The sequence below is a fragment of the Silurus aristotelis genome (assembly GCF_946808225.1).
Source record: "Silurus aristotelis genome assembly, chromosome: 1".
Lineage (NCBI taxonomy): Eukaryota > Metazoa > Chordata > Actinopteri > Siluriformes > Siluridae > Silurus > Silurus aristotelis.
Genome location: NC_139574.1, coordinates 16,359,737 through 16,382,892, shown reverse-complemented (window position 1 = coordinate 16,382,892; position 23,156 = coordinate 16,359,737). Strand labels below are relative to the sequence as shown.

Genomic DNA, 23,156 nt, shown 5'->3' with positions numbered 1-23,156 from the left:
TAATTGAAAGGTAATGAGTTTGTTAGATCCGCTCAGCAACGTAATGTCGTATAATGAAACAAAAGCCAAAGTTAAAAGCAGTAAGCTTTCACAGGAACGTGTCCGAATAACATTTTCTGATGATGGCACGTTAAAATATTACTTGGCTACATAGAGAAGATTCTCTGAATACGTGCACAGATACAGTATGCGTGTCTTCTGAGTTGTCAGAGGGGTGAAGATAAATGGTATCGGGTATTGCATATTGTTTTAATCAGGCTGATGAACAAAAATGACTTGTGTTGTATCATATAATGTTTTATTTTTCACAGCACAACAAAATATCTGTTTGTGGTCTGATGCGTTGTTTGGTTACTTGGACCCTGCTGCCAAACTGATAAATGTGTGAAAACATGCTGACAAAACATTAACAGGGGATTAAATTAAGGAAATGAAACAACCTGTTGATCAGGGCAGCATTGCTTTTAGAGTCTCACCACTGCTGTGCAACAATGAGCACATGGTTTATATTGTTCGCTGCAGTGTTTTAATAAGCTTCGAAGCGATAAGGTGTAATTGAAAGGTTTTGTGTCTTTCTGGCAGTATTTAATGATGGGACAGTGGTATACTGGATACAGTCTCACAAGCCTGCGTCACAGAGCGGTGATGTGGGACATGTTTGTGGTATAAAGCCTCAGAAGCCTCACTGTACTGTACCATGGCAGATTTGGTCCATCATCCCCCGAGCCATCAGTGTTGTAATTTTTCCAGGAAGCCGAGGTATGCGAGACCTTTGATTTGGGGGAATTTTCCAGTTCCTGCTTGGTGCTGAGCAAAAACCATTTTCCCCAAGCATTATTCTAATGTATTGGCTTGTGGAAAACTGCTCTCTAGGACGAGTGAGTAATCTGTAGCCTGCATTGATTTGTGGAAGAAGCAGCAGCGTCTTTTTTTACTTTTAGAAGGGAGAGTGTGGGCTTGAGTAAGTTAAACTGTTGATTATACCTCAGTAAAATGAGGTCTATATATTAGGGATAATCCACTGCTAGGCGTGTATTACATCATTTTAATGCACGACGTGGAGACACAGAATCGACGCGGAGCAGAGTGCATTAAAATCTACTCGCTGTGGATTATCATGCTTACGCCTGGTCACGACGCTCAATAATAAATACAATTAGAATTTTTTATACAGGATATCAGGCCTAGGATTCTGCTCTGATTTTTGAACAAACTTTGTGTATGGATTTAACAATGGTAAAGAGAGAGCTCACTCATTTAGCAACTGTAATTGTAGTGCATTAATTTAGAACAGGTGATCAAACTGACCAGAATTACCAGCGTATTCAGCAGACATCTTTCAGCCAATCAGAATAGAGTATCCAGACAGACCATGCTTTAATATATGAATAATCAAATTTATTATGCGGCCTGTTAGGCATGTTGTGTGATATGTTAATGTAAGTCTAATATCGAAAAATATGGCACACTGTATCGTTACATCTTTAGTAGATATTAGATCGGAATGTGGAGGAACCTAATTGCAGCATTTCTCTCGTTTAAATATTTATTTATTTATTTATTTTTGGTTATGGTTCAATCATAAATGCGTTGATTACACTTTGTTGGAACTTTGCTTAGTTCTTTTGGCAGGACGCTCTTCGCTTAATCAAAGATATTTTCTTCTTAGGCACGTTCGTTTGATGAAATATGACTATTAATCAGACCACCCATTTTTGACACGTAATAAAAAATGGAACTGACAGGGTTTTAACCTTTTCCATCTGGCAGACACGTTTCTGCCGATATCAGTTTCTATTAGACGCCATTTTAAGATTTATCGTATTGAGTTATGAAGCAACAGCGTTGTACAGATATTAAACATATTTTGAAGAGCAAACAAGCCCTTGTTATGCTGCATAGCGCTCAGTAAGTAATGAGCTTAATGCTTCCTCGGGGCCTGGAATAAGGTGCCTGATGTTTTTCTCGGCATGGACAAGGCGGAAAGTGCCAGCTCAGTAACTCAGTTTGGTCTGTGCCCATCTGTAACGTGATGCGGTCAGTGTTCGGCACCTCGTTTCTCCGTATCAATGAGACACTTTGTTTCCACAGACTCATGTTTTCTCAGGAAATCGTACAGGATGGATGGTTTGCGGCCTCTCAGCCTCGTGTGAGAGCCCTTGTTAGGTGGTAGACGCGCTTGGTTTGCTTTTTCGTTTCTCACACCAAAACACATTTATCACAGTCGAGGATTAAGCTGTAGCAGTTTTAATTAAGCTACCCAGTTGTTCGTCTGCTCCTCATTAACGAGCGCCTTTGAAGTCTACTTATTCGATCCGAATATATAGGTTTCAAAGGGCATTATTTGGTGTCTGGTGTTTTCACGAGTAGAAAACGCAACCAGGAAATGTGGCCTGGAACTTAGTATTTATTTGTTCCTGTGCCGAATTGCTGTTTCTGCCTGTCTGGTAATGGCTGATGCTGGTTAGCAGGTGACTGATTCCCCTGTCGGCATGGCGATGGAGCAGGGATGAATGGATGAAGTGGATGCAGGGTGTGATGACTGTTAAATTGCAACACAGAATTTGTAGCCACAGAACCCAGTTGCAGCAGCTCCAACTCCACAGGGAGGCTGCTGTGGTCTGCTCAAGGATGGATAACAAGGGAGGAGCTGCTATCTCTCTCTCTCTCACACACACATATACATACAGACGTGCGAAGTAGTAATCGTAACCAAACAGCATAGGCTAGTGAGATCAAGAAGAATGTAGAGGACAGTTGAAAGCAAAGGTGCTCTCAGATTGAGGTTGTTTTTAAGTGATCATTGTGGGAGCTTGTTCTCCACCCGGCGCTGCAGCATGTGCTGGATGACAGCATAATGGCACAGAAGCGGCGCGACAGGAGAACGCCTTTATAAACAGCCTTTGAAGCTCCCCTCAAATAAAATAAACCGGAGACGACCTCTTTCTGTCTGGCTTGTTCAGAGACGCATGGTTTCGTATGCTGGTTCTGTACAGGCTAGCCACATTTGGCAGGCGGGTGGTGGTGGTAGTAGCGACTGGTGTTGGTGTGGAAAACCTGGTTTCCAGTCTCCTCTACCTATTCATCTGCCTCCAGTCACATGAGCAGCACGGGGTCCATGTGGTCGGATATGGCCTTTTGGTAGCATTGCAACCCACCCGCCACCCCCTTTATTCACGTTTATGTAAACTTGATTTGGGCGTCAAGTCTTCGGTTTTCCTTAATTGTTTAGTTAAAGGGTTTTGGCTGGTTTTCCACTTTTATCACCTCTCTTTCTCTTTCCTGTGTTATACCCGTAACAGAAAGCCTGACTGTTGCACACTTCTTGAAACTGATTACAACTGCAAGTACATGTAGTAACCTCCGAAAACCCTACTCACCACAACTTTTTTTTTTCTTCCAGGGACGGGCGTATGCTGTTTGACTATCTGGCCGAGAAGCATGGTGTAAGTAACTTCATCGTCTCCTCTGCTGCTTCCAACCAGTTCTCATGACTCCTGCATGAACTCGGCCTTGTTTCAGGGGGCCGGTGGGAGGGGCAGCGCAGAGCGCGGAGATGTTAAATGACTTCTCAAAACCTTAACTCATTTTCAGGGCTTTTTATGGCTTGCAGAAATTTCCTGCGGACATTTACATTCTGTGGCGAATTGTTAAGAAAAAGCCGAACAACTCTGAGACCCATGGGGCTGGCCGCAAGAATGCTTGGGGCTTCTATATTTGTAGTGACGGCATTCCCCTCCCACCCAAGCATCCCACTGACCCGAGGTCTGTCCTCAGTGCACCTCAGTTCACAGGCCCCGGTGCCTTTTTAGTGCACTAATGCAGGGGTCATTCACGTTAACAGCCCTTAAACAGCACCCCTAACGTGCACTACACACACACACCCTGCAGCTCCTCAATCCTTTATACTGGCCTTAACTTCTTAAAGACTTCCTGTATTGGGAAGTTGAGTGGCCTGTGTGGTCTCTATTGTCAAATATTCACATTTCAGGCTTATCCCAAATGTGCTGTTCAGAAGGTTCAAGAGTTCAGTCCTATCTTTACCATTTTTTTATTTTTTTTTCACAGGGTTTGGGATATATTTGGATACTGACGTCATTAACGGCAGCACTTGAATGTTGACATGGTCGCTGTTCCTTTTAACCTCATGCGCTTTTTTTTTTTTTGCAGTTCCGCCAGGAGTATTTGGACACGCTTTACCGATATGCCAAGTTCCAGTATGAGTGTGGGAATTACTCAGGTGCTGCAGAGTATCTGTACTTCTTCAGGGTCCTGGTAGGTCTTTCACTACCTTTTATCTTTATAAAATAATAAATATAGTCATTGTATTTTATTTCTATGTGATATATTTGACATGCTGCAGTCAGGGTGTCGCTTTCCTGCTGATTGATTTCTGTGGGATACTGGGATGGTGATGAGTGAATGAATGAATGAATGGCTGTGATTTTGTATGCTGTCTAATAGTTAAATAGTTTGCTTTTGATGGGGGAATTCCTTAATAGGTACTAGTTAAAGAAGCACGGTCCTCACCTCTTGGAAATAAATTTCCTTTATGTTTTGCCGTTTCAGCACTGGACAGTGCCAAGTGGCCTTAGTTATGACTATATACCCGTGAACTTAGATGTGCATTTTTAATGAATTAAATGAGTGGAGAATGGTTTCTTAAAAAAAATTTTTTTTTAAACAGACGGCTATATATTTAACAAATTGAAATGTTGTACTTGCAATGCTCTATTGTAATCAAACCATTTATTGACAATTATTTGCCTTTTTTTTTTTTTTTTAAATAATCAAGACGAGGCTGATTCGGCCAGCAGCTCATCATCTTTCAACTTCAGTCTCACTCAGCCTTAATTCAACTTTAGTCTGAGGCCAGATTACACTTCAGGATTCCCCAACCTTGCAGATCTTTAATGTTGTGTGGTGTTTCACTAGATTTTAGTGAAAATTTAGTGAAAATTTTACTGCAAGCCTGAAATTGTCTCCATCTATTTTTTTACGTATTATTAACTTAAGCACATTTATCGACCTTTGCTCTTCAAAAACATATATATATATATATATATATATATATATATACACACACACACACACACACACACACACACAGTGAGGAAAATAAGTATTTGAACACCCGGCTATTTTGCAAGTTCTTCCACTTAGAAATCATGGAGGGGTCTGAAATTGTCATCGTAGGTGCATGTCCACTGTGAGAGACATAATCTAAAAAAAAAATCCAGAAATCACAATATATGATTTTTAAACTATTTATTTGTATGATACAGCTGCAAATAAGTATTTGAATACCTGTCTATCAGCTAGAATTCTGATTCTCAAAGACCTGTTAGTCTGCCCTTTAAAATGTCCACCTCCACTACATTTATTATCCTAAAATACACCTGTTTGAGGTCGTTAGCTGCATAAAGACACCTGTCCACCCCATACAATCAGTAAGAATCCAACTACTAACATGGCCAAGACCAAAAAGCTGTCCAAAGACACTAGAGACAAAATTGTACACCTCCACAAGGCTGGAAAGGGCTACGGGGAAATTGCCAAGCAGCTTGGTGAAAAAAGGTCCACTGTTGAAGCAATCATTAGAAAATGGAAGAAGCTAAACATGACTGTCAATCTCCCTCAGGCTGGGGCTTCATGCAAGATCTCACCTTGTGGGGTCTCAATGATCCTAAGAAAGGTGAGAAATCAGCCCAGAACTACACGGGAGGAGCTGGTCAATGACCTAAAAAGAGCTGGGACCACCGTTTCCGAAGTTACTGTTGGTAATACACTAAGACGTCATGGTTTGAAATCATGCGTGGCACGGAAGGTTCCCCTGCTTAAACCAGCACATGTCCAGGCACGTCTTAAGTTTGCCAATAACTATTTGGATGATTCAGAGGAGTCATGGGAGAAAGTCATGTGGTCAGATGAGACCAAAATAGAACTTTTGGGTCATAATTCCACTAAACGTGTTTGGAGGAAGAAGAATGATGACTACCATCCCAAGAACACCATCCCTACTGTGAAGCATGGGGGTGGTAGCATCATGCTTTGGGGGTGTTTTTCTGCACATGGGACAGGGCAACTGCACTGTATTAAAGAGAGGATGACCCGGGCCATGTATTGCGAGATTTTGGGGAACAACCTCCTTCCCTCAGTTAGAGCATTGAAGATGGGTCGAGGCTGGGTCTTCCAACATGACAATGACCCGAAGCACACAGCCAGGATAACCAAGGAGTGTCTCTGTAAGAAGCATATCAAGGTTCTGGCATGGCCTAGCCAGTCTCCAGACCTAAACCCAATAGAGAATCTTTGGAGGGAGCTCAAACTCCGTGTTTCTCAGCGACAGGCCAGAAACCTGACTGATCTAGAGAAGATCTGTGTGGAGGAGTGGGCTAAAATCCCTCCTGCAGTGTGTGCAAACCTGGTGAAAAACTACAGGAAACGTTTGACCTCTGTAATTGCAAACAAAGGCTACTGTACCAAATATTAACATTGACTTTCTCAGGTGTTCAAATACTTATTTGCAGCTGTATCATACAAATAAATAGTTAAAAAATCATACATTGTGATTTCTGGATTTTTTTTTTTAGATTATGTCTCTCACAGTGGACATGCACCTACGATGACAATTTCAGACCCCTCCATGATTTCTAAGTGGGAGAACTTGCAAAATAGCAGGGTGTTCAAATACTTATTTTCCTCACTGTATATATATTTCTAAGATTTCAGAATTTTCTATTCAAACCTGGACTGTATCCTTTTGTTTTTGCCTAGTATAAGATTGAGACAGAGGTACGCTGAGGGCTTTTGGATTAAATAATTTTCACCAGCGGAATACTTTGGAAATCAGATAATACCAAAGTAGGTTTGTGGGGGAAGATAATTGCAGTTCACAGAGAGTACTGGCAGTATCCGCGTTACACATGCGTACTTCTTATTTCCTCTATAAACAAAGGGCTCATTGCTCAGGCTCTGGCGTTTGTGGCTTCTCTCCCACCGCTCGGAGAAACGAGTGAAAGATGAACTCGCGCACGAGAGTGGCTGAAACGTATGGCTGTATGTGATTGTCTGATGAACGTGTGTGTGTGTGTTTTTGTGTGTGGTGGGGGGAGGCTGAGAGAAAGCCTGGGAATAGTCAGACTTTGACCTGCTTGTGCTCCCCCCCCCTCCCTTTTCAAGGCCACGCTATGAGGACTTAAAGGTTTGGCTGAAGAGAGATGCCCATTGTCAGTGGCGCTCTGAGCCGGGAGTGTGTGAGACCCTCCATGCCTCACTGAGTTATCACACTCCCCTGGTGAAGAGAGTTTCTTCCAGTGCCATTTCGCTTACCTTCTCACATGTAATGTCCTCATTATACAGTCTGTCCATTATACATGCCCACACTCAAGCATGAGTCATTAGTACCAGCCCATAGAAAATTGGCCTGACCTCATGAGCAAATTCAAGTAATAAAATACTACAATTGTTCAAAATATGACCTAAGTGCATGTCAGTATTTATTTGCTTTATATAATAGATGTTGTTTCGGTTAGTTATTTGTTTGCCTGTGGGAAAAAAAACACCACTAGATTAGTGTCAAGGCAAGGCTCTGACAACCGCACAGAGCGTCGCAGTTTGCCTACAACACTGAAAGAGTTGCTTTGTGATCCAATTGGGAAAAGTGATACAGGCTTGTCATTACAATCTGTCTCGGTCTGCCTTCTTGAGGCAAGATAAGTTCACAAAACTGCCTCTACCTCTCGTATCCGGTTATCCATTTGTGCCTTCTAATAAACAAATATTACATTAGATTTTAACAGTACCTACCATTTTAAGTGCATTGGAAATTCGAGACGCGCGCACACTAAAAGGAGAAGGAATTGTTACGTGTTGTACCCTGACAGGACTGGCACGATACACAAGTGGTACACGCAGGTGTGTTTCGTAAACAGCATATTCTTTTTCCCCTTGATCGATTTCGGGAAAGGAATTTTCATTTACTCCATGTGCACGTGAGAGGCTGCTGACATAATGAGACAAAACCTTCGTTTTAGGGGAACTTGAAAAAGTGGCATCTATTTTCAATTTTACACACATCAAACACTGAGCAGATGAAATCCCAGTACAAACCCGCCAGACTTGTTTATGGCATTGCAGCTCAGTGTAAATAGACCCAAATTGCTCTAAAGCATACTCCCTTCGAAGAGCATGATTTTGAGCCCCCGTTGACCTCCACTTACTAAGAGCGTGGAACACCCATGGTAATGGCATGGGTTTAATCCCACTGACCCTTTCTTGTTGAAAAATACCTGCCTTAACTTTTTTCCCCGCACACTCTCTTTTTTTCCCCTCGTTTGTGCCGGACCTCCCATGTCCTTAGATGGGTGTTACTATAGGAGAGGTTAGGCTCTGAGAACCCCTTTAACGTGGGAAAAGCAGTCATTTAACGAAGGAAGCCAGGCTTGCAAAATCCACAGCTGAGGTCCTGTTACAGTGCCGGCCCAGTGCGAAAAGAGCAACTTATTCATATCATCTCCTAATGCTGGGATTGAATGTTGAGAATAAAGATTGAGTGTCCCGTCGGATCGGCAGCACAGTCAATTTATTGTTGCTGGTCAGTGAGTGAAAATGTGCCCATTTGGGGAAACAGTGGAAACTTAAGGTAACTTCTGGAAAAACCCAGGTATTGAAACTATTCTCTCATGGCAGGCCCTGAAAGCCAGGCAGTGTACAGAAAGCTGCCATAATGACATGGACCCTGGCCAGATGTAGCAGGCAGTGCTTTCCAAAAAAAGGAAAAAGAAAACAAACACTTTTAGAGCGAAGCGTTGACCTTTATATTGGAAACACAGCTGTATTCTTCAATCTCTATTTTGAAAGACGGTCCTGCTTTGCCAAGATGCAATTTTCGGTGGCAGCGGGCAACGAGTTCATTAAAGAGACGGGCAAATTTGAGCAAATTCTAGATGCAAGGGTAAAGGGATTTTGCGACCACCAATAAGCGTGAGAGTCGGCGGCTTTATTAAAATGTTTTCTCTCGCCTGGTAAACATCATCCTTTTTTATTTATTTTTTTCTGTTCCACTCGTTCATTCCTACTTGTCCCAAGTGACCTCTCAGTGCTGTATCACTTTACTCAGTGTACAATAGCACTAGTGTTTTTGCTGTTCAATTTCAGCACTTCAAATCTCTCTATGTGTAAAGAAGGACTGCAACAATTGCAGGTGCATTTATATTATAAAATAAATAAACGACACTAATATATCAAAGCGATGGATAGGAAATCTTTTTATCTCTGTTATATTGCACTAAAGATAAGCAGAAAGAGTCAAACAAAATTCAAGACGCCACATGAAATAATGTCTGAGGTCTGAACTGATTCTTAAAAGCGATCCTTTTTCACGTCAAGCCTTTCGGATGGTATTCACGGCGTGCAACCACAAGACTGGTTCACGTCAGCAGATCTGCACGATGCATATTTCCATGTCCCCATAACAACAGAGCACAGATGCTTTATGAGGTCTGTCTTCCATGGCAAGAAGCAGCTTGATTAATTGAGACTGTCATCAGACAGAGAGAGATGATCATCCTCACCAACCCACTTAGACCTGACTGTAGCCTTGGACTTCTAGAAGTGGACTATCTGCTGGCCGCTAAGCCCCAAACACCACAAGCAGATATTTCCTCATCTCAGTGAGCGAGGAACAAGCTCTATCTCAGTGGAGACGTGGGGTTTTTCTAACAAAGTTCTGCTTGAGAAGAGGGGGAGGTTTGCAGGAGGGTGGGCGTTCATATCTGCAGTAAGTTTAGATCTTTGTTGATCTGCACAGACACCTGCCCTGATTTCCTGCTTGAGTCACCGTCTCCCAGCATTGTGGAGTTATCACGGCTTCCTGTGTCCCGAAGTCCAGCACTCAGTCTCTTGGCACTGCGACGTGCCTGCAGCTGATTATCTGCTGCTGTTTTTGTTTATTTTCTTTCCCTTTTCGGACATAATGAAAAACAGAGGTTTTCATGCCTTTGAAGTTGATTGTCTATACAGAGATGAGCCTAGTGAAGAGTTTACATTTCTCTCTGCTGAATGGATAACAGATTATTTCAATTAGAAATCATAATTTTTTTTTTATTAGGTCTAAATGACGGTGTCGGTGCGAGAATAGTCTAGTAAAAATACGGGATGTGATGTGGCCAGTAAAACACATTTTATTAGCACACTTGGTGAGTGGCCTTGTAATTGCCCCTGCTCATCTACATAGAGTGGATTGAAGTCGCTCAGGCCAGACAGCAGCTCCCCCGACCTGATGTCTGGAGTTCGTTCTTCCTGCACTCGTGGAGCGGAGACGTTGATTAGTGTCCTACCTCTCGCTCCTGCCTCGTCCCTGTTACAGAGCTGATCAAAGCTTTTGCACATGTGTTTAGTCCAGCGGTAGCAGCACACTTCATTAAGGAAGCTTGAGTGAAGGGACTGCTCTGTGGCCCTGCACTGACCTCAGCACTTCAGAGAGGTTTAGCTTCACTAAAGCACAAACCAGCACTTTGGGTAACTGAATGAGTGATGTGTCACTAAGGCATCATGCATATTGTGACCGATATTGTTTTTGATGTAGGGTTATGGGCTCCCTTGGTGTTTTAAACACAGACTGTGCAAACCGTTCAAGTCCTGGGCTCTGAGATCGACTTTTAGTGGTTCACTGGTTCATGGTCTGCATTTTTCGGTGACTTTTCTGGGGAATGTATCCAAAATGTTTGTTTACTTTGTGTTTCTTACCCTTTCGGCGACCCTCTGAACCTTTTTCCGATCACTTGATCTGTCTAACTGAACATTTCCCCCTGACATAACTAGCATTTGACCCTGAGCGTAGTGGTTTAATGCATGTCATTATGCTTCAGACGAGCCAGACCTTCACCTTTCACCTCGAGGGGCCTTTTCAACTTAACCTCGTGCAAGAGAGACTGTTTGGAAAGAAATCAACCCACCATGTAGCCAATTGGATTTTGTCTTGAATAAGTGTGTGAATCGTGATGAATCAAAGTCGAAGTGTTCCGCTTTTAGAAACCTTTGTGTTCTCTGTGTCTTGTTTAAGAGTTAAGACATGAAGTAAACAAGAAAAAAAGCAGACACTGAGCCAATGTGCTTTCAGTTACTCCAGTAATCTGGATGGATGGTGGAACGGTTGTCCGTGACACAGCGGTTGCTTTATCACAAAGTGCAGCAAATGAGGCTTCAATAAAAGGCTAAACGGCCTTTCATGAACCATTTCTCTCCCTGTCAAGCTTTGTTCCCTGAAGATGACTTAATTGAATCTGTTTGTCCACTGCTAATGAATAAATGTTATTATATCCTGGAGTAGTTTCACTTCAGCCAAGTATCAGGGTTTAGTTTTTAGCTATGGCAGTGTTTGGCAGAAAGGCATGCTTTTGAAGTTTGCCTGCATTTCAACTATGTGGCCTTTTAAGAATTTTTAACTAAATGTTTTGGGAAAACTAAGTTGTGTGATTTCTCAAGAGGTTCATAGCATTAGCCCAATCCACTGTGACAGCCTTGAAGAGCAATGACTGCCCACCTTGAACAGATAAAGTCTGCGTGTTTTCTATTACGCTGTCTCGTTCCTTGTGCTTAAGTGTGTATTGTGTTGTTTGTGCAGGTTCCTGCAACTGATAGAAACGCGCTGAACTCCCTGTGGGGAAAGCTGGCCTCTGAGATCCTGATGCAGAACTGGGAGGCTGCTATGGAGGACCTCACCCGCCTGAGAGAGACTATCGATAACAACGTAATGCCCCACCACTCAGAATTCAATACTGCACTCGGATTCCCTTACATAGGCCATGATATTGACTGCCTCACATTTCAGCAAAACTCTATCACCACTACTATTGCTGCACTTTCTCTGTCTCTCCCTCACACTCTTTCTTTCTTTTTCTACCACATACTTTAGGGTTTATTCTGGTTTATTTCACCTGTTTGCCCCCTACTTTACTTACACCTCAAGCCACACCACAGTCACACAGTTGCGATAACAGAGTTTGATTTTTAACTGGAACAGCAGACACGAGGTTTGGCTCGCAGAAACCCCTTTTTCTGACCTCTAAAAGGTTTATATTTAACTTGGAGAGCAACTGAAGTTGTGCCGTTGATTAAAAGAAGTCAGCAGTTCGTGTGCATTGAACAATCCAGTAAAATAAAGGATTTAATCACCTTAATCAATTACATCACATTTTCTTTGTCTCTCACTCCCCCCCTCTCTCACACACTGTCCGTTTTTCTCTCTCGTTTCAGACGGTGAGCTCTCCTCTCCAGTCTCTTCAGCAGAGAACATGGCTGATCCACTGGTCTCTCTTCGTGTTCTTCAACCACCCCAAAGGCAGAGACAACATCATTGAGCTTTTCCTCTACCAGCCACAGTGAGCACCTTTAGCAGCTGTACATTGTCATCTGGGGATTTTATTTGACTTTGGTTCTAATGAAACCGGATGAGGTGGGATGTGGGTGTGTGGGAGGGGTGTCGGTTAGTTTTCTAAAACCCACCACAATCCACAAACGAAACTGCTGATCTTGTGCTGACCAGTCCAGTGCCTCAGACCACCGCTCCATGCACAGATTCACACGCGGGTGTGTATGGACACTCAAACGAGCACGACCACGGGGGTGAAAGTGAAAACAAGCGATTGAGTTTCACAGATGAGCCCTGAAAATAATGGATGGCTCAGCTGATGGGTCGTCTTGGACTTGGAATAGGAGCTCTGACTCAGCTGAGGGCCGCAGATGAAAAATCGATAGTTTTTAACAGCAGAGTTCATTATGTAAACGGAACCAAGAAAGGAGCTTTAAGGCTTCTTTCCCTCGTTTTGCTTTTTTTTTTTTTTTTTTTTTAATATATATTTTGATTATTTATTCAGTTATTTTTAGACGTTGTCTTTTATTCCTTCTGACACCTGACTTTAGAATATTGTATTGCAAAAGGGGAAAATTCTTTAACTAGGTTAAATTTACACTCCACTTGTATTCAGAAAAAATATATGTATGTAGACGCTCAAGATTAGGCTTATCTGCCTTTCGGTAGCATTTTTTTTCAGCACAGATGACTGGAACGCCAGACTAGTAATTAGTAATAAGTGCTTCACCATAGTGGCCGTAGTAAGGATAGCTTGAGGTCGTTTGTTGTGCTGTTGCAGGCTGGAAAACCTCGGTGAGGCTTGGCTTTTTTTTCTCCCGACGGTGACTGCTTGCTTCCTTTGGGCCGGATCCAGTGGGCTAGTGACGTGTGGTTGTTTGACCTGCTGGTCGAGGCCACAGCAACAAGCTTCATCAAAACTTATCCACTTACTGCAGCTCGAATCCAAGACAGCTGGCTGTACAACAGCACTATGGACCTAGATGCTCATTATACCAGTGGACTCGTTATACTACAGTTAACTCCTTCAAATAGGTACTTCTAATTTGTGGTGGGAGCTCTTTAAGTCATGCGCCGTTCTGTCCTGGACAAATTTTTATAGCCGTAAAAGGTTCTCTCACCTTTTGTGCTATACACTAATCTGCAGCTCTGTTTTCCCCAACAAAAAAGCATTAATTATGGCCAGTTTACTGCACTGCATTATCAGTTATCGCAGTGGAGTTGTGCTGCTATTGATTGGTGGTTTGGATTGATGAAATCCTGCACTGACAGAAGATATTGGTTAAATTTTGTTAAATTATAGTTACATTTATTGTGACAAATGTTGCAGATCGATGTTCAGTGGGGCTGAAATAACTATATATGATCCAGAAGATCAGATCTGAAATGTATTGTGGAGCTGTTAGAGTGAGAATATTATCCGATCGCCTATGATCAGGGTTTCCGCTCGGTTTTAAAAAGTCTTACATTTTCTGTTTTCGGTCTTAAATCGTTTTAAACAGGTCAGGAAAATTTCCGATGTCCGTGTAACGCTGCTTTGAACGCTCATTGAAATGCTCCAGGGGCACTTTAGAATGGGCTTGGCCGAATATAATTCGTTATAATATAATATAATAGTTTTATGACTATCAGATCAACGTGCAAAAGTTTGTCAGCTTTCTGTTATTGGTGCGAATCTCTCTTGGGTTGTATTGAATTTTCAGCTATGGGGATGTGCAAGTTCAGCGATGCGCACCAAGATAAAAATGAATTTAGGGCTTAGGTAAATTTTATTCTTTGTCTTAAAAAGGTCTTAAAGTTTTTTAAGTTTTACAAGTTTTTCAAGTTGTACTATACTGACCCTCGCTGCATAGATTCAGTGTTTCATTTGATTAACCTTTAATCCCAGCTCTCACTCACACACACACATACACACACAGTGAAATTAGAACCATGCTACCATTCACTTCTTTAAACTCTATAAAGTCCTTTCCTTTCTTTGACTCTGACAGAGTGACAAAGTCGATAGAAACTTACACTCTAAATCGTTGTTCTTTTTTTAAAATGATTTATTGGCTTATTAAAGCGCATTACAGCATGCGAATGCCTAAAATAGCACCATGACTCATGTGAGCAGACTGGTGATCAGCACCCCCCCCTGGAGAGGGAGTAGGTGTAAGTTAATCACAAACACAGTACAAAGTGGTGCAGTTTGCTACGGACTCACACCACTACAAAGACAGGAGGGAGAGAATGATAGGGCTACGCCACTGCTGTTTTTACTCCCGACATCTGAAGTGCCACAGTCCCCTCATCCCTTTAATTGCTTTGACTAATTAAACCATCCGCTACTCCTCCACCTCCTTAGAACATGTGTTTCTCCATTCGGACTCATAAGAGCTTTAGGGGCTGGCCAAGACCAAGCAACTTGACTTCCTCTTTGAAATTTAATTTGATCCTCAGAAGAGGAGGCGGTGGGGGAGGAAGCCGGAGGTCAAAGATGTTGGTTCAGATACTACAGACGCAGATATTGTCCCTTGAATCGACTCGATATGTTAAGTGCACCTTAAAAGGAGCTCTCAGACTTATGACAAGGCATCTGTTGTATTTTTTTTTTTTTTCCCTTTTTTTCTTTTTTTGCCCCACTTATGAGAGAAGGACACATTCTGTATTTAGGCTGATAGAAGGAACTGTATTGGATTGTAATAGCAGTGCTTCTCAACGCTCTGTTTCGCACTCAGCCTACAGCTAGTTGACCTGTAGCTAAAAAACAAGCCTCTGGTGGGTAGTATTTCAGCTACTGGCCAGGTCTTTTGCCAGTGATCCGTATCTAGACTGGGGTTTTCCCTGTCTTTCCACCATTAAACAGAGCTGCCATTATTGGTTGCTTTTTCTCTTTTACTCTCGTAGAAGACAGACGACTCTCAAAGTGTTTGACATCTATTGCCTTTGTTTTTGTTTTTTTTCCCAGGTATCTGAATGCCATTCAGACCATGTGCCCACACATTCTGCGCTACCTGACCACAGCTGTCATCACTAACAAGGATGTTCGCAAGCGTAGGCAGGTCTTGAAGGATCTGGTTAAAGTTATCCAGCAGGTAATGGACTCTGCCTTGTCATCAACTAACTCCTGATTACCTTATTTAAAACTCCCTTCTTTAGGAACACCATGCAATGTGATTCATGTGGTTGTTCATTTTGTAAGCTGAATGAAGTCTGAGCACACCAGGGAAATCAGTGTTGATGGCATGTGTATTTTCTCAGCTTCAAATGATAAATCGTTTGGTTTTGCAATAAACAGCTAAACAAAGCACCGGTTTTAATTTCATGCCCGAACTACCATTACGCTTGAAAACTATTATGTGTGCATCTTGTGCAGCTGTCGGACAGCCACTTCTGTAATTCTGTTAGTTTTGATAAATGGAGTCTAGCATCGTCATCCAACAGCAGTAGCTTCCTAGGCGATCAGTAATACTAAAATCTGAATATGAGCCTTCTCCAGCTGTGTAATCTCTTTAACATCTGGCCCAATGCACTCACCGGGCTGCTCACTTGTCTCTCAAGAAACTTCTTAAACATTTATGGAATTTATATCCAGGGAAGATTCAAAAAACCTGGATCACATATCCCATCAAGGCTCATCTGCTCAATGCATTGCTCAGATCCTTTCATCACGGACGTGTTAATAGTTTCGGAGTGTAGAAAGTGGCACTGTAAAAGAACAGTGTGGATAAATACAACGCTGTGGATAAATACACAGGCACATACCGACGTATAACTGAGAAACATTTTAAAGAGAAACATCACCCTTTTTCCCCCCTGTCGTTTTAAGGAGTCGTACACCTACAAGGACCCCATCACGGAGTTCGTGGAATGCCTGTATGTGAACTTCGATTTCGACGGCGCTCAGAAGAAACTCAGGGAGTGCGAGTCGGTAAGTGGCAGATGCACATTCGTATTTATTAGCGTGTTTACAAGGCTGTCATGCCCATAGAAAAAGCCAAGTGATTCTGCAATGATTTATTTATTTATTTTATTTTATTTTTACGGCCTCGTTGATGCTTAAAACGGACTCTCTTCCCAAAAAGTCTCACAGCCTCTTAACCAGTTGAGTGCACGCAGCTTGACTTTTCTGAACACGGAAAGCCTGCAACTTTTCAATTTGCTTCCATGACGCCTTGGCTTTAACCTTATGACGAGTTGTAATGAAACCACACGCATCCCAGAGCTGCGGCTGGTCATTGGAGTCCTACGAACTTTCCCAAGCTGCGGTGAAAGTCATTACTGATGCTATATCATGAACCGCACTTGCCCACAGACGGCTTTTTTTTTTTTTTTTTGCCGGGGTCCCAATATGGCTCTGAAAGCCCCCTCTCTTTTTACTCTAAGTGTTTGTGCCCTGCTCTTTAGAGAAAGAGAGAAAGGATGGCGAAAAGCCTCTGACTCACCGTCTCTCAACTTTTTTTTATGATGCCCAGTAATCGTCCATCAGTGGCATGGTTAACAAAAGCGCTTTTGCTGTGTTGAGGTCGGCCCATGCACTGAAAAGAGCCTGCTGCGGTTCAGACGTTTATATTTTCTGCCCGGGTTTATAATGGGCCATCGTGGCGATCTCCGCATTAGATTTCACCTCCTGATTTGCTGCGTTGTACACATCTATGTTTACGGTCAAAGCGGTGTCTTTTTGTGCCAGCAGAACAATTTTAGTAAAACCTAACTGCAATGTATAGTGTTCCAAAAAACAACAGAATTTCATTGGCACGGTACTCGCAGGCACCTTCACACTTTCCAGGGACGTTTGCTTACATTATATTTTCCCCTCATATTTTGGTTTATCATCCCGTTCATGGAACACGGTCTGTAAGTAATAGCTTTTGGCTGCTGTGTTTTGGGGTCATGAGCCAGCCTGGCACGTTCGCGACGCTGCACTGACCCTGGAAAACATTACTTTTCAACCTAAATTTGTTTAGCAACGTGCTACGTTAAATCCCTGTGGCCAAATCCTAAATAGGATCACATTCATATATGTCCTTGGAGAGCGCTGCTATGACCGAGTCCAGAAATTCATGGAAACTCTTGGGTGAAGTAAACACAACAGTTCTGCCGTCCCAAAGATTAAGCAGAATGGTTAATAAGATCAAGCGGTTTTATACTCTGAATTTCCAGAAACGGTGCCGATTCTCCCGCCTGCTCATTGCATAATCAATAACTCGGTACAAACTTTTCTCAGCAGTTTCGAAATCTTCTGTTGAAGCCCTAGGCATATTTAATCAGAGTCACGACTCATTGCACGTTCACGCAGCGGCCGGCCTGAACTCTTCACTGTAGGGAAGAGAGCAAAGCTAGTTTGGGGAAGTCCGCTAGCCAGAGGGCTGTGTTACTCCACGATCGGGCAGGTGTGCTAATTATGGCTACTCTCAGAAGACTTGTCCTGTTAGCATGCGGCGCATAATCGAGATTTCCCTAATGGTTTGATCATTTGGACCTGCATGAACATAAAAGGCTCGACTGCGGGTGATTTTAGTCTCATTTTCATCTCTGCTCCTTGACGATAAACGCTCGGAATGAAAAACATCTGGCGTGATTGCATGGGCTTCCTCACAGAAGTAAATGTTTATAAATCATGTCGCTGGTTTAGCGAGGGTCTCATTTCATCGTTAAGTTTGACGATTTTTTTTTTATTATTTACGTACAAAAAAAGTCTTTCAGTTTTCTTGCTTGACTTTTAACAGATGAGGTGCTAGATGTCGGCCCAGTATTTAGTTTAATTCAAGCTCAGTTCTATAGTAGTACCGAATAGTCAGCAGTTTTTCTCGTTTTCGGCCGTTAACTTATGAGGCATTCGATGCTAATAGATGCTGTAGGTTTAAATAGTTCGACTATAAACTCCTTAATACACAAGCAGTGAAAAGGCAATTCTTCAGGAAAGATTCGTCTGAAAAAAATGTAGACGTACATCAAATAGCCTCGAGACGTTGCTAACGGCCTGCGGTTTGGGTCCAATCACGCAGAACTTAGATTTACAGGTTTTGTTTGCCAAGTTAACTAGTTGCATCAATAGACTCTTGTCAAGTGTAATCTTGAGCTTTTCCTGCACTTAACCTGCTTGATCCAGCTCATCAGCTCTTTATAAAGCGTCTCACCAGCTGGATCCGTGTTAGACGTCAGGAAAACCTGAAGCTGATCTGCAGCTTCTAGGCCTGAAGTTGAGAACCCCGTTTTGGGGTGGGTGTGTGTGTGTGATACTTTTCAAAGTAAATTTGCCTCCAGGGGGAAGAAAGAGGGGGGAAAAAAGGACATTTTATGCCTTTTCAGAATCTGAGGGTCTTTCCTGAAACACAGATGACAGTAATTATGGCACTTAAGCCATCTGGGGTTCTTTTAGGTTAAGATAAGCATTGACGACAGTAAAACACGCGCCGGCTGATATGGCCGTGTAGTTGGGACGTCTTCAGTCAGAACAGCCGAGATAGCGGAGAGCAGAGCCTAAGCAAACAGAACTGGAGGACGAGGACTGTACGTGAACCATGCAGCGACAGCAGGAGCTCTCACATGCCTTTACCGCTGTGGAATGCACTGAACTGTCGGCGATATGACGAATATCATCTCTATTGCAAACGATATCTGTATCTATATAGAAAAATGGAAAAGGTTTTCTTTGATGTAATTGATTGTAATGTCTAATATCATCGTACTTCTCATAAATGTGTGATGGTGAACACACCGGTCTTCACTGAAGAGGACACTAAAGCTAACGCAGAGAAGCAGGGGGGCGTGTGCGTGTGTTACTCAGAACCTGGCAGTTACATAGCAGAAGATCCGTGTGAACGCGGTGGCAGTGTAAATTGGTTCCACCATGGAGCTCGCCGGACCCTGCGGCAGTGCGCGATATGTGCAGCGATAAGTTAAAGCCGCTGTGGCTGATTGGGTGGCTGGCTTTGTTCCTGTTCTGTTTCATGTGGAGACTGTGGAATTCCAAGATTTGCGGTTGATTTGGCGTGGCGAGAATGGCCCTAAATCGTTCTATTTTTCTTCCTTTTTTATTTTTTTTGTTTGGGGGACTTTCTTCCTTCATACTAACTGCCAGAGTAAACTATTTGAGTGAACTTCAGGATAGATGTGTTAAACCCGACCGTTTCTATAATCATACACTCAGGATACACTTTTCATATGTTATATTTAAATCTCCATTTAATGAGTATTCATTCTCATTAGTACTCATTTTACCAGTTGTGGATATGCACTGTTGAACCAGTTGCTACATGGTTAGAGTCCAAAAAGTGCAAAAAGCCCAGTTTTGATTTCTCAAGAGTTTCTAAAAATGTGTTTTACTCTTTGTCCTGTAAGTGTTCCTCTGTACCACATTAGATTTGGAAACAACTTTATTCTCTCGTTACTTTCACCACATAACAATATTCCTAATCCAGTTGTTCTATTTCCCGAAGGTGCTGGTGAATGATTTCTTCTTGGTGGCTTGCCTTGAGGACTTCATTGAAAATGCTCGCTTGTTCATCTTTGAGACCTTCTGCAGAATTCACCAGTGCATCAGCATCAGGTAGGACTCCTAACCCGGCTGGAGATAGCACATGTCTCATTTCCTAGGGTGCATGAAGTAGTATTTGTATGCTCTGTATAAGCATATAAATTTTTTTTTTTTAATATGCTTCTGACTGAAATTTGAGTTACTATAGTCCTACAGAACTGCCACTCGCTGGATGTTTGCTAGTTGTGGTTTGTTCATTTATTTATTTATTTTATTATTTTTTTTTATTTTTTTATCTAAAAATCATTCCAAGTCAACATCACTAAGATCAGAAATAAAGGGCATAATGAGCAGGTGTACACACATTTTGGACAAAGTGGTGTATATTATTAACTCTACACCAGTATAGGGTTCCAAATGTGTCCACAATGTGGGATTGCTTCCGGTTTCTGCTCAGAGCTCCCACTCCACTCAGCTCTTTTTATTAGCCAGTGTGCTGGAGGAGGTATGACCAGATCCAGGCTGCCAGCATCTAGGCCTTATGCTCACATGCTTTAAATATACACCAAATACCCCCCACCACACACACAGAAAGAACCAGACATCACAGACACATCTACTCATTTGTTCTGAAGCAGTTCTAGAGGGTTAACATATTATCCTCAGGAGGCCTGGCTCTGCACCCGGTCCTCTCCTGTTGAATCAACCACCCCTAAATACCCCCTCACCCCCCCACCCCTCCTCCTTCTATTCATCTTGTTGAATTCTCTTTAAATAAATTTACAGCCTGGAACTCTGAGCTGAATAGTGCTTGCTTTTAGTAATGGTTCTCACTGAGTCATGTTTTGTGGACAGCTCTACAAACCTATCCTACATTTGGTCGAGTGTGGCAGGTGTTTTATTGCCACTTTACTCTATTTACTCTGCTTTATTGCTCTTTTTTATGGTATATACACAGCATTGTAGGTTTCCAGAGGAGACACGCAATGGTTTTTTTGGATGCCCAGGTTTTTCCATTGGTGGAAAAGAAGCAGTTGGAATGAGAGGGAGGTTTTAGGCGGTTGTCATTGGTTTCCCTCCGCCTGGTTCTTATTAGAGCTTTAGTGACAGAATACAGATCAGGAAAACAGCAGTACACACTGGACTGTTTGAGCTTTTCATAACTAGTAGCCTATGAGCATCTGTCCGGCATTGTTTACCCCCATCTCCCCTAAATTCTCCTGCATGTGCAACGGAAAACACTTGACCACTATTTCAGTGCTTTGGCTAAGTTAATATTGAAAAAGATCGCTCACCCTCAGAACAGGCACATGCGCTCACACACAAGTAAAGTAACACACTTAATAAAAGAGGCATCGTAAGTCAGTAGGCTGTGCATTTAAAAAAAAAAAAAAAAAAATGGAAGACATCTGTTCGATCCGCATCGTGTTTTTTTTTTTTTTATACGAGTCATCTCACAAATCCACCGAAATTGTTACAAACTGCTTGGGACACCTTGATTTCTCTCTCTGACAGCTCTGTAAACTCAAGCAAGGTTTTATAGTCAAGGTTGAAGCATGGAATTCGATCGGTCTCCGTCCAAAACCTCGAGTTGTCAATAGTCTGGAATTGATTCAGTCAAGAGTCCTGAATCTTTTTGGCAGCCTTGTTCCAGGAGGATCTGTTTACTTGTTAAAGACCGCAAAGGTTAATGGTAAAAGCTCTACTAGAAGTGGAAATTGGAACTATGATTTACTCTGATCCTGTGTGTTCTTTTAAGATCAAAATAGTATGGCTTGGACGTCATGGTAGCGGGTTTTTAGTGTCTACTGAATGAGATTTGTTGAGATTTTTCTATTTTTGATTTACGACGGCGTGTCGTTAGCACGTTATCCAGAAGCCCTTTTTTCACCAGAGCGTGGATTCGTATGAATCTGAGGCTTGTATTATAATGAAGACATTTTTATAGCTTCTGAACATAATAAAACGTTTTGCTTGTTTTCACCCTCAGCGTTGGCTGAAAGTAGAGTGGATCTAAGAATAGTAGTCATTTTTACGCAGAGGGGCTCAGTGGAAGTGCGATGCCATGATTTATTTCAGAATGATCATTGTAGCCACATATATCCATATATGCCTTTTTGTCCAGACCTGCAAAATCTCCAGTGACACCGCCATCCTCTTAGTGTTTTTCATGTCGTACGTGATTAGTTGATAAGATTGGATTACTCCGGGGAATTCTAACACTCAGTTTTGTAAGCCAGATGCGAAAGTTGTTGAAGCATCTCTGTAATCTTGTCAGCGCATGACTGAAAAACGAATTGGGAAATCCAAAATTTTAATGCAAAATCAAGAATGTCTCCACATTGCAATTAAATCACTAAAACCAGCACCACTTGAACATTTTTTGGTTTTCAGCACAAAATAAAAGGGTCAGCATCTCGGATTCAATTCTGTAGCAGGCACTTGGGGGTCTCTTCAAAATGGCCTGGAATCTCTCAATGCCTTCATATGGAAGTGTTTAACAATGCATTTGTTAGGATCAGCTATGTTAAAAAAAAAAAAAAAAAAAAAAAAAAAGAGCACTTGTATGGAGTCTATAATTTCTCCTCTGCTTAATGCCTGACCTCTCCGCCTAGTGTGAGGCTCCTGGAGTGAGAAGGGTCGCCTCAATTCCACCATCCAGCAATTGGAATTGGATAATCAGTGCTCAGGAGCCGGTGTGGGGAAGGGGGTCAAAATGAAAATGATCCTTACAGCCGCTCCTTCCCCTGGGGATTTTGGTTAGAGCTGCGTAAAATGAGACTAGAGCAGGAGAGGGCAGTCGGGCTCAAGCAACTATGTCTGGTACTGAGCATTGAAGGTTTATGCTTCTACTTTGCTTCCTGTTTGTGTTGGGTTTTTTCCCCCTCCCCCAGTCCCATTTCACTTTCTGTCCCATCTCCTTTGGCAATTCACACTAAAATATGTTTATAATAAGTTTAAGCAGAATCAGGTCTAATAACGCTGCTTTTGGTGCATTTCCCCCTGGTTTTAATTAGATGAGTGCGTGCCGGTCCTCTCTGCGGCTAGATGCAGGGCCTGACCCGGATCTGAGCACTGAGCATGTGCAAGCGCTGTCTGGTCTATTGCCTTCAGAAGACACGCATTGGTGTTTATTTTGATCCAATCTCTGTGTCTGACTTCACTGATCAAATGACTGGAGAAATGTTTGCCTCCTCCTGCCACAATCAACCACCCCTGGAAGGAATCGGAGGTATTCTTTAAGGAATCCTTTGATGCTCACCATTCTGCGTTTGACAAGGACCAGAGTTTAGATCAGCTTCCTATTGACAGAAGCACGGC

The 23,156-nt window shown here is 42.4% G+C and overlaps 1 protein-coding gene across 2 annotated transcripts in view; it reads left to right on the top strand.

The window, feature by feature from the left end:
- Window positions 1–23,156, top strand: part of eif3ea (eukaryotic translation initiation factor 3, subunit E, a) — a 46,283-nt gene that overhangs the window by 19,443 nt on the left and 3,684 nt on the right. For both annotated transcript variants that reach the window (XM_083547325.1, XM_083547324.1), the window contains exons 5-11: window positions 3,404–3,446; window positions 4,171–4,275; window positions 11,627–11,752; window positions 12,259–12,383; window positions 15,324–15,450; window positions 16,185–16,286; window positions 19,798–19,907. In XM_083547325.1, the coding sequence (XP_083403451.1) occupies window positions 3,404–3,446; window positions 4,171–4,275; window positions 11,627–11,752; window positions 12,259–12,383; window positions 15,324–15,450; window positions 16,185–16,286; window positions 19,798–19,907 (738 nt within the window). The remainder of the gene's footprint in view (window positions 1–3,403; window positions 3,447–4,170; window positions 4,276–11,626; window positions 11,753–12,258; window positions 12,384–15,323; window positions 15,451–16,184; window positions 16,287–19,797; window positions 19,908–23,156) is intronic.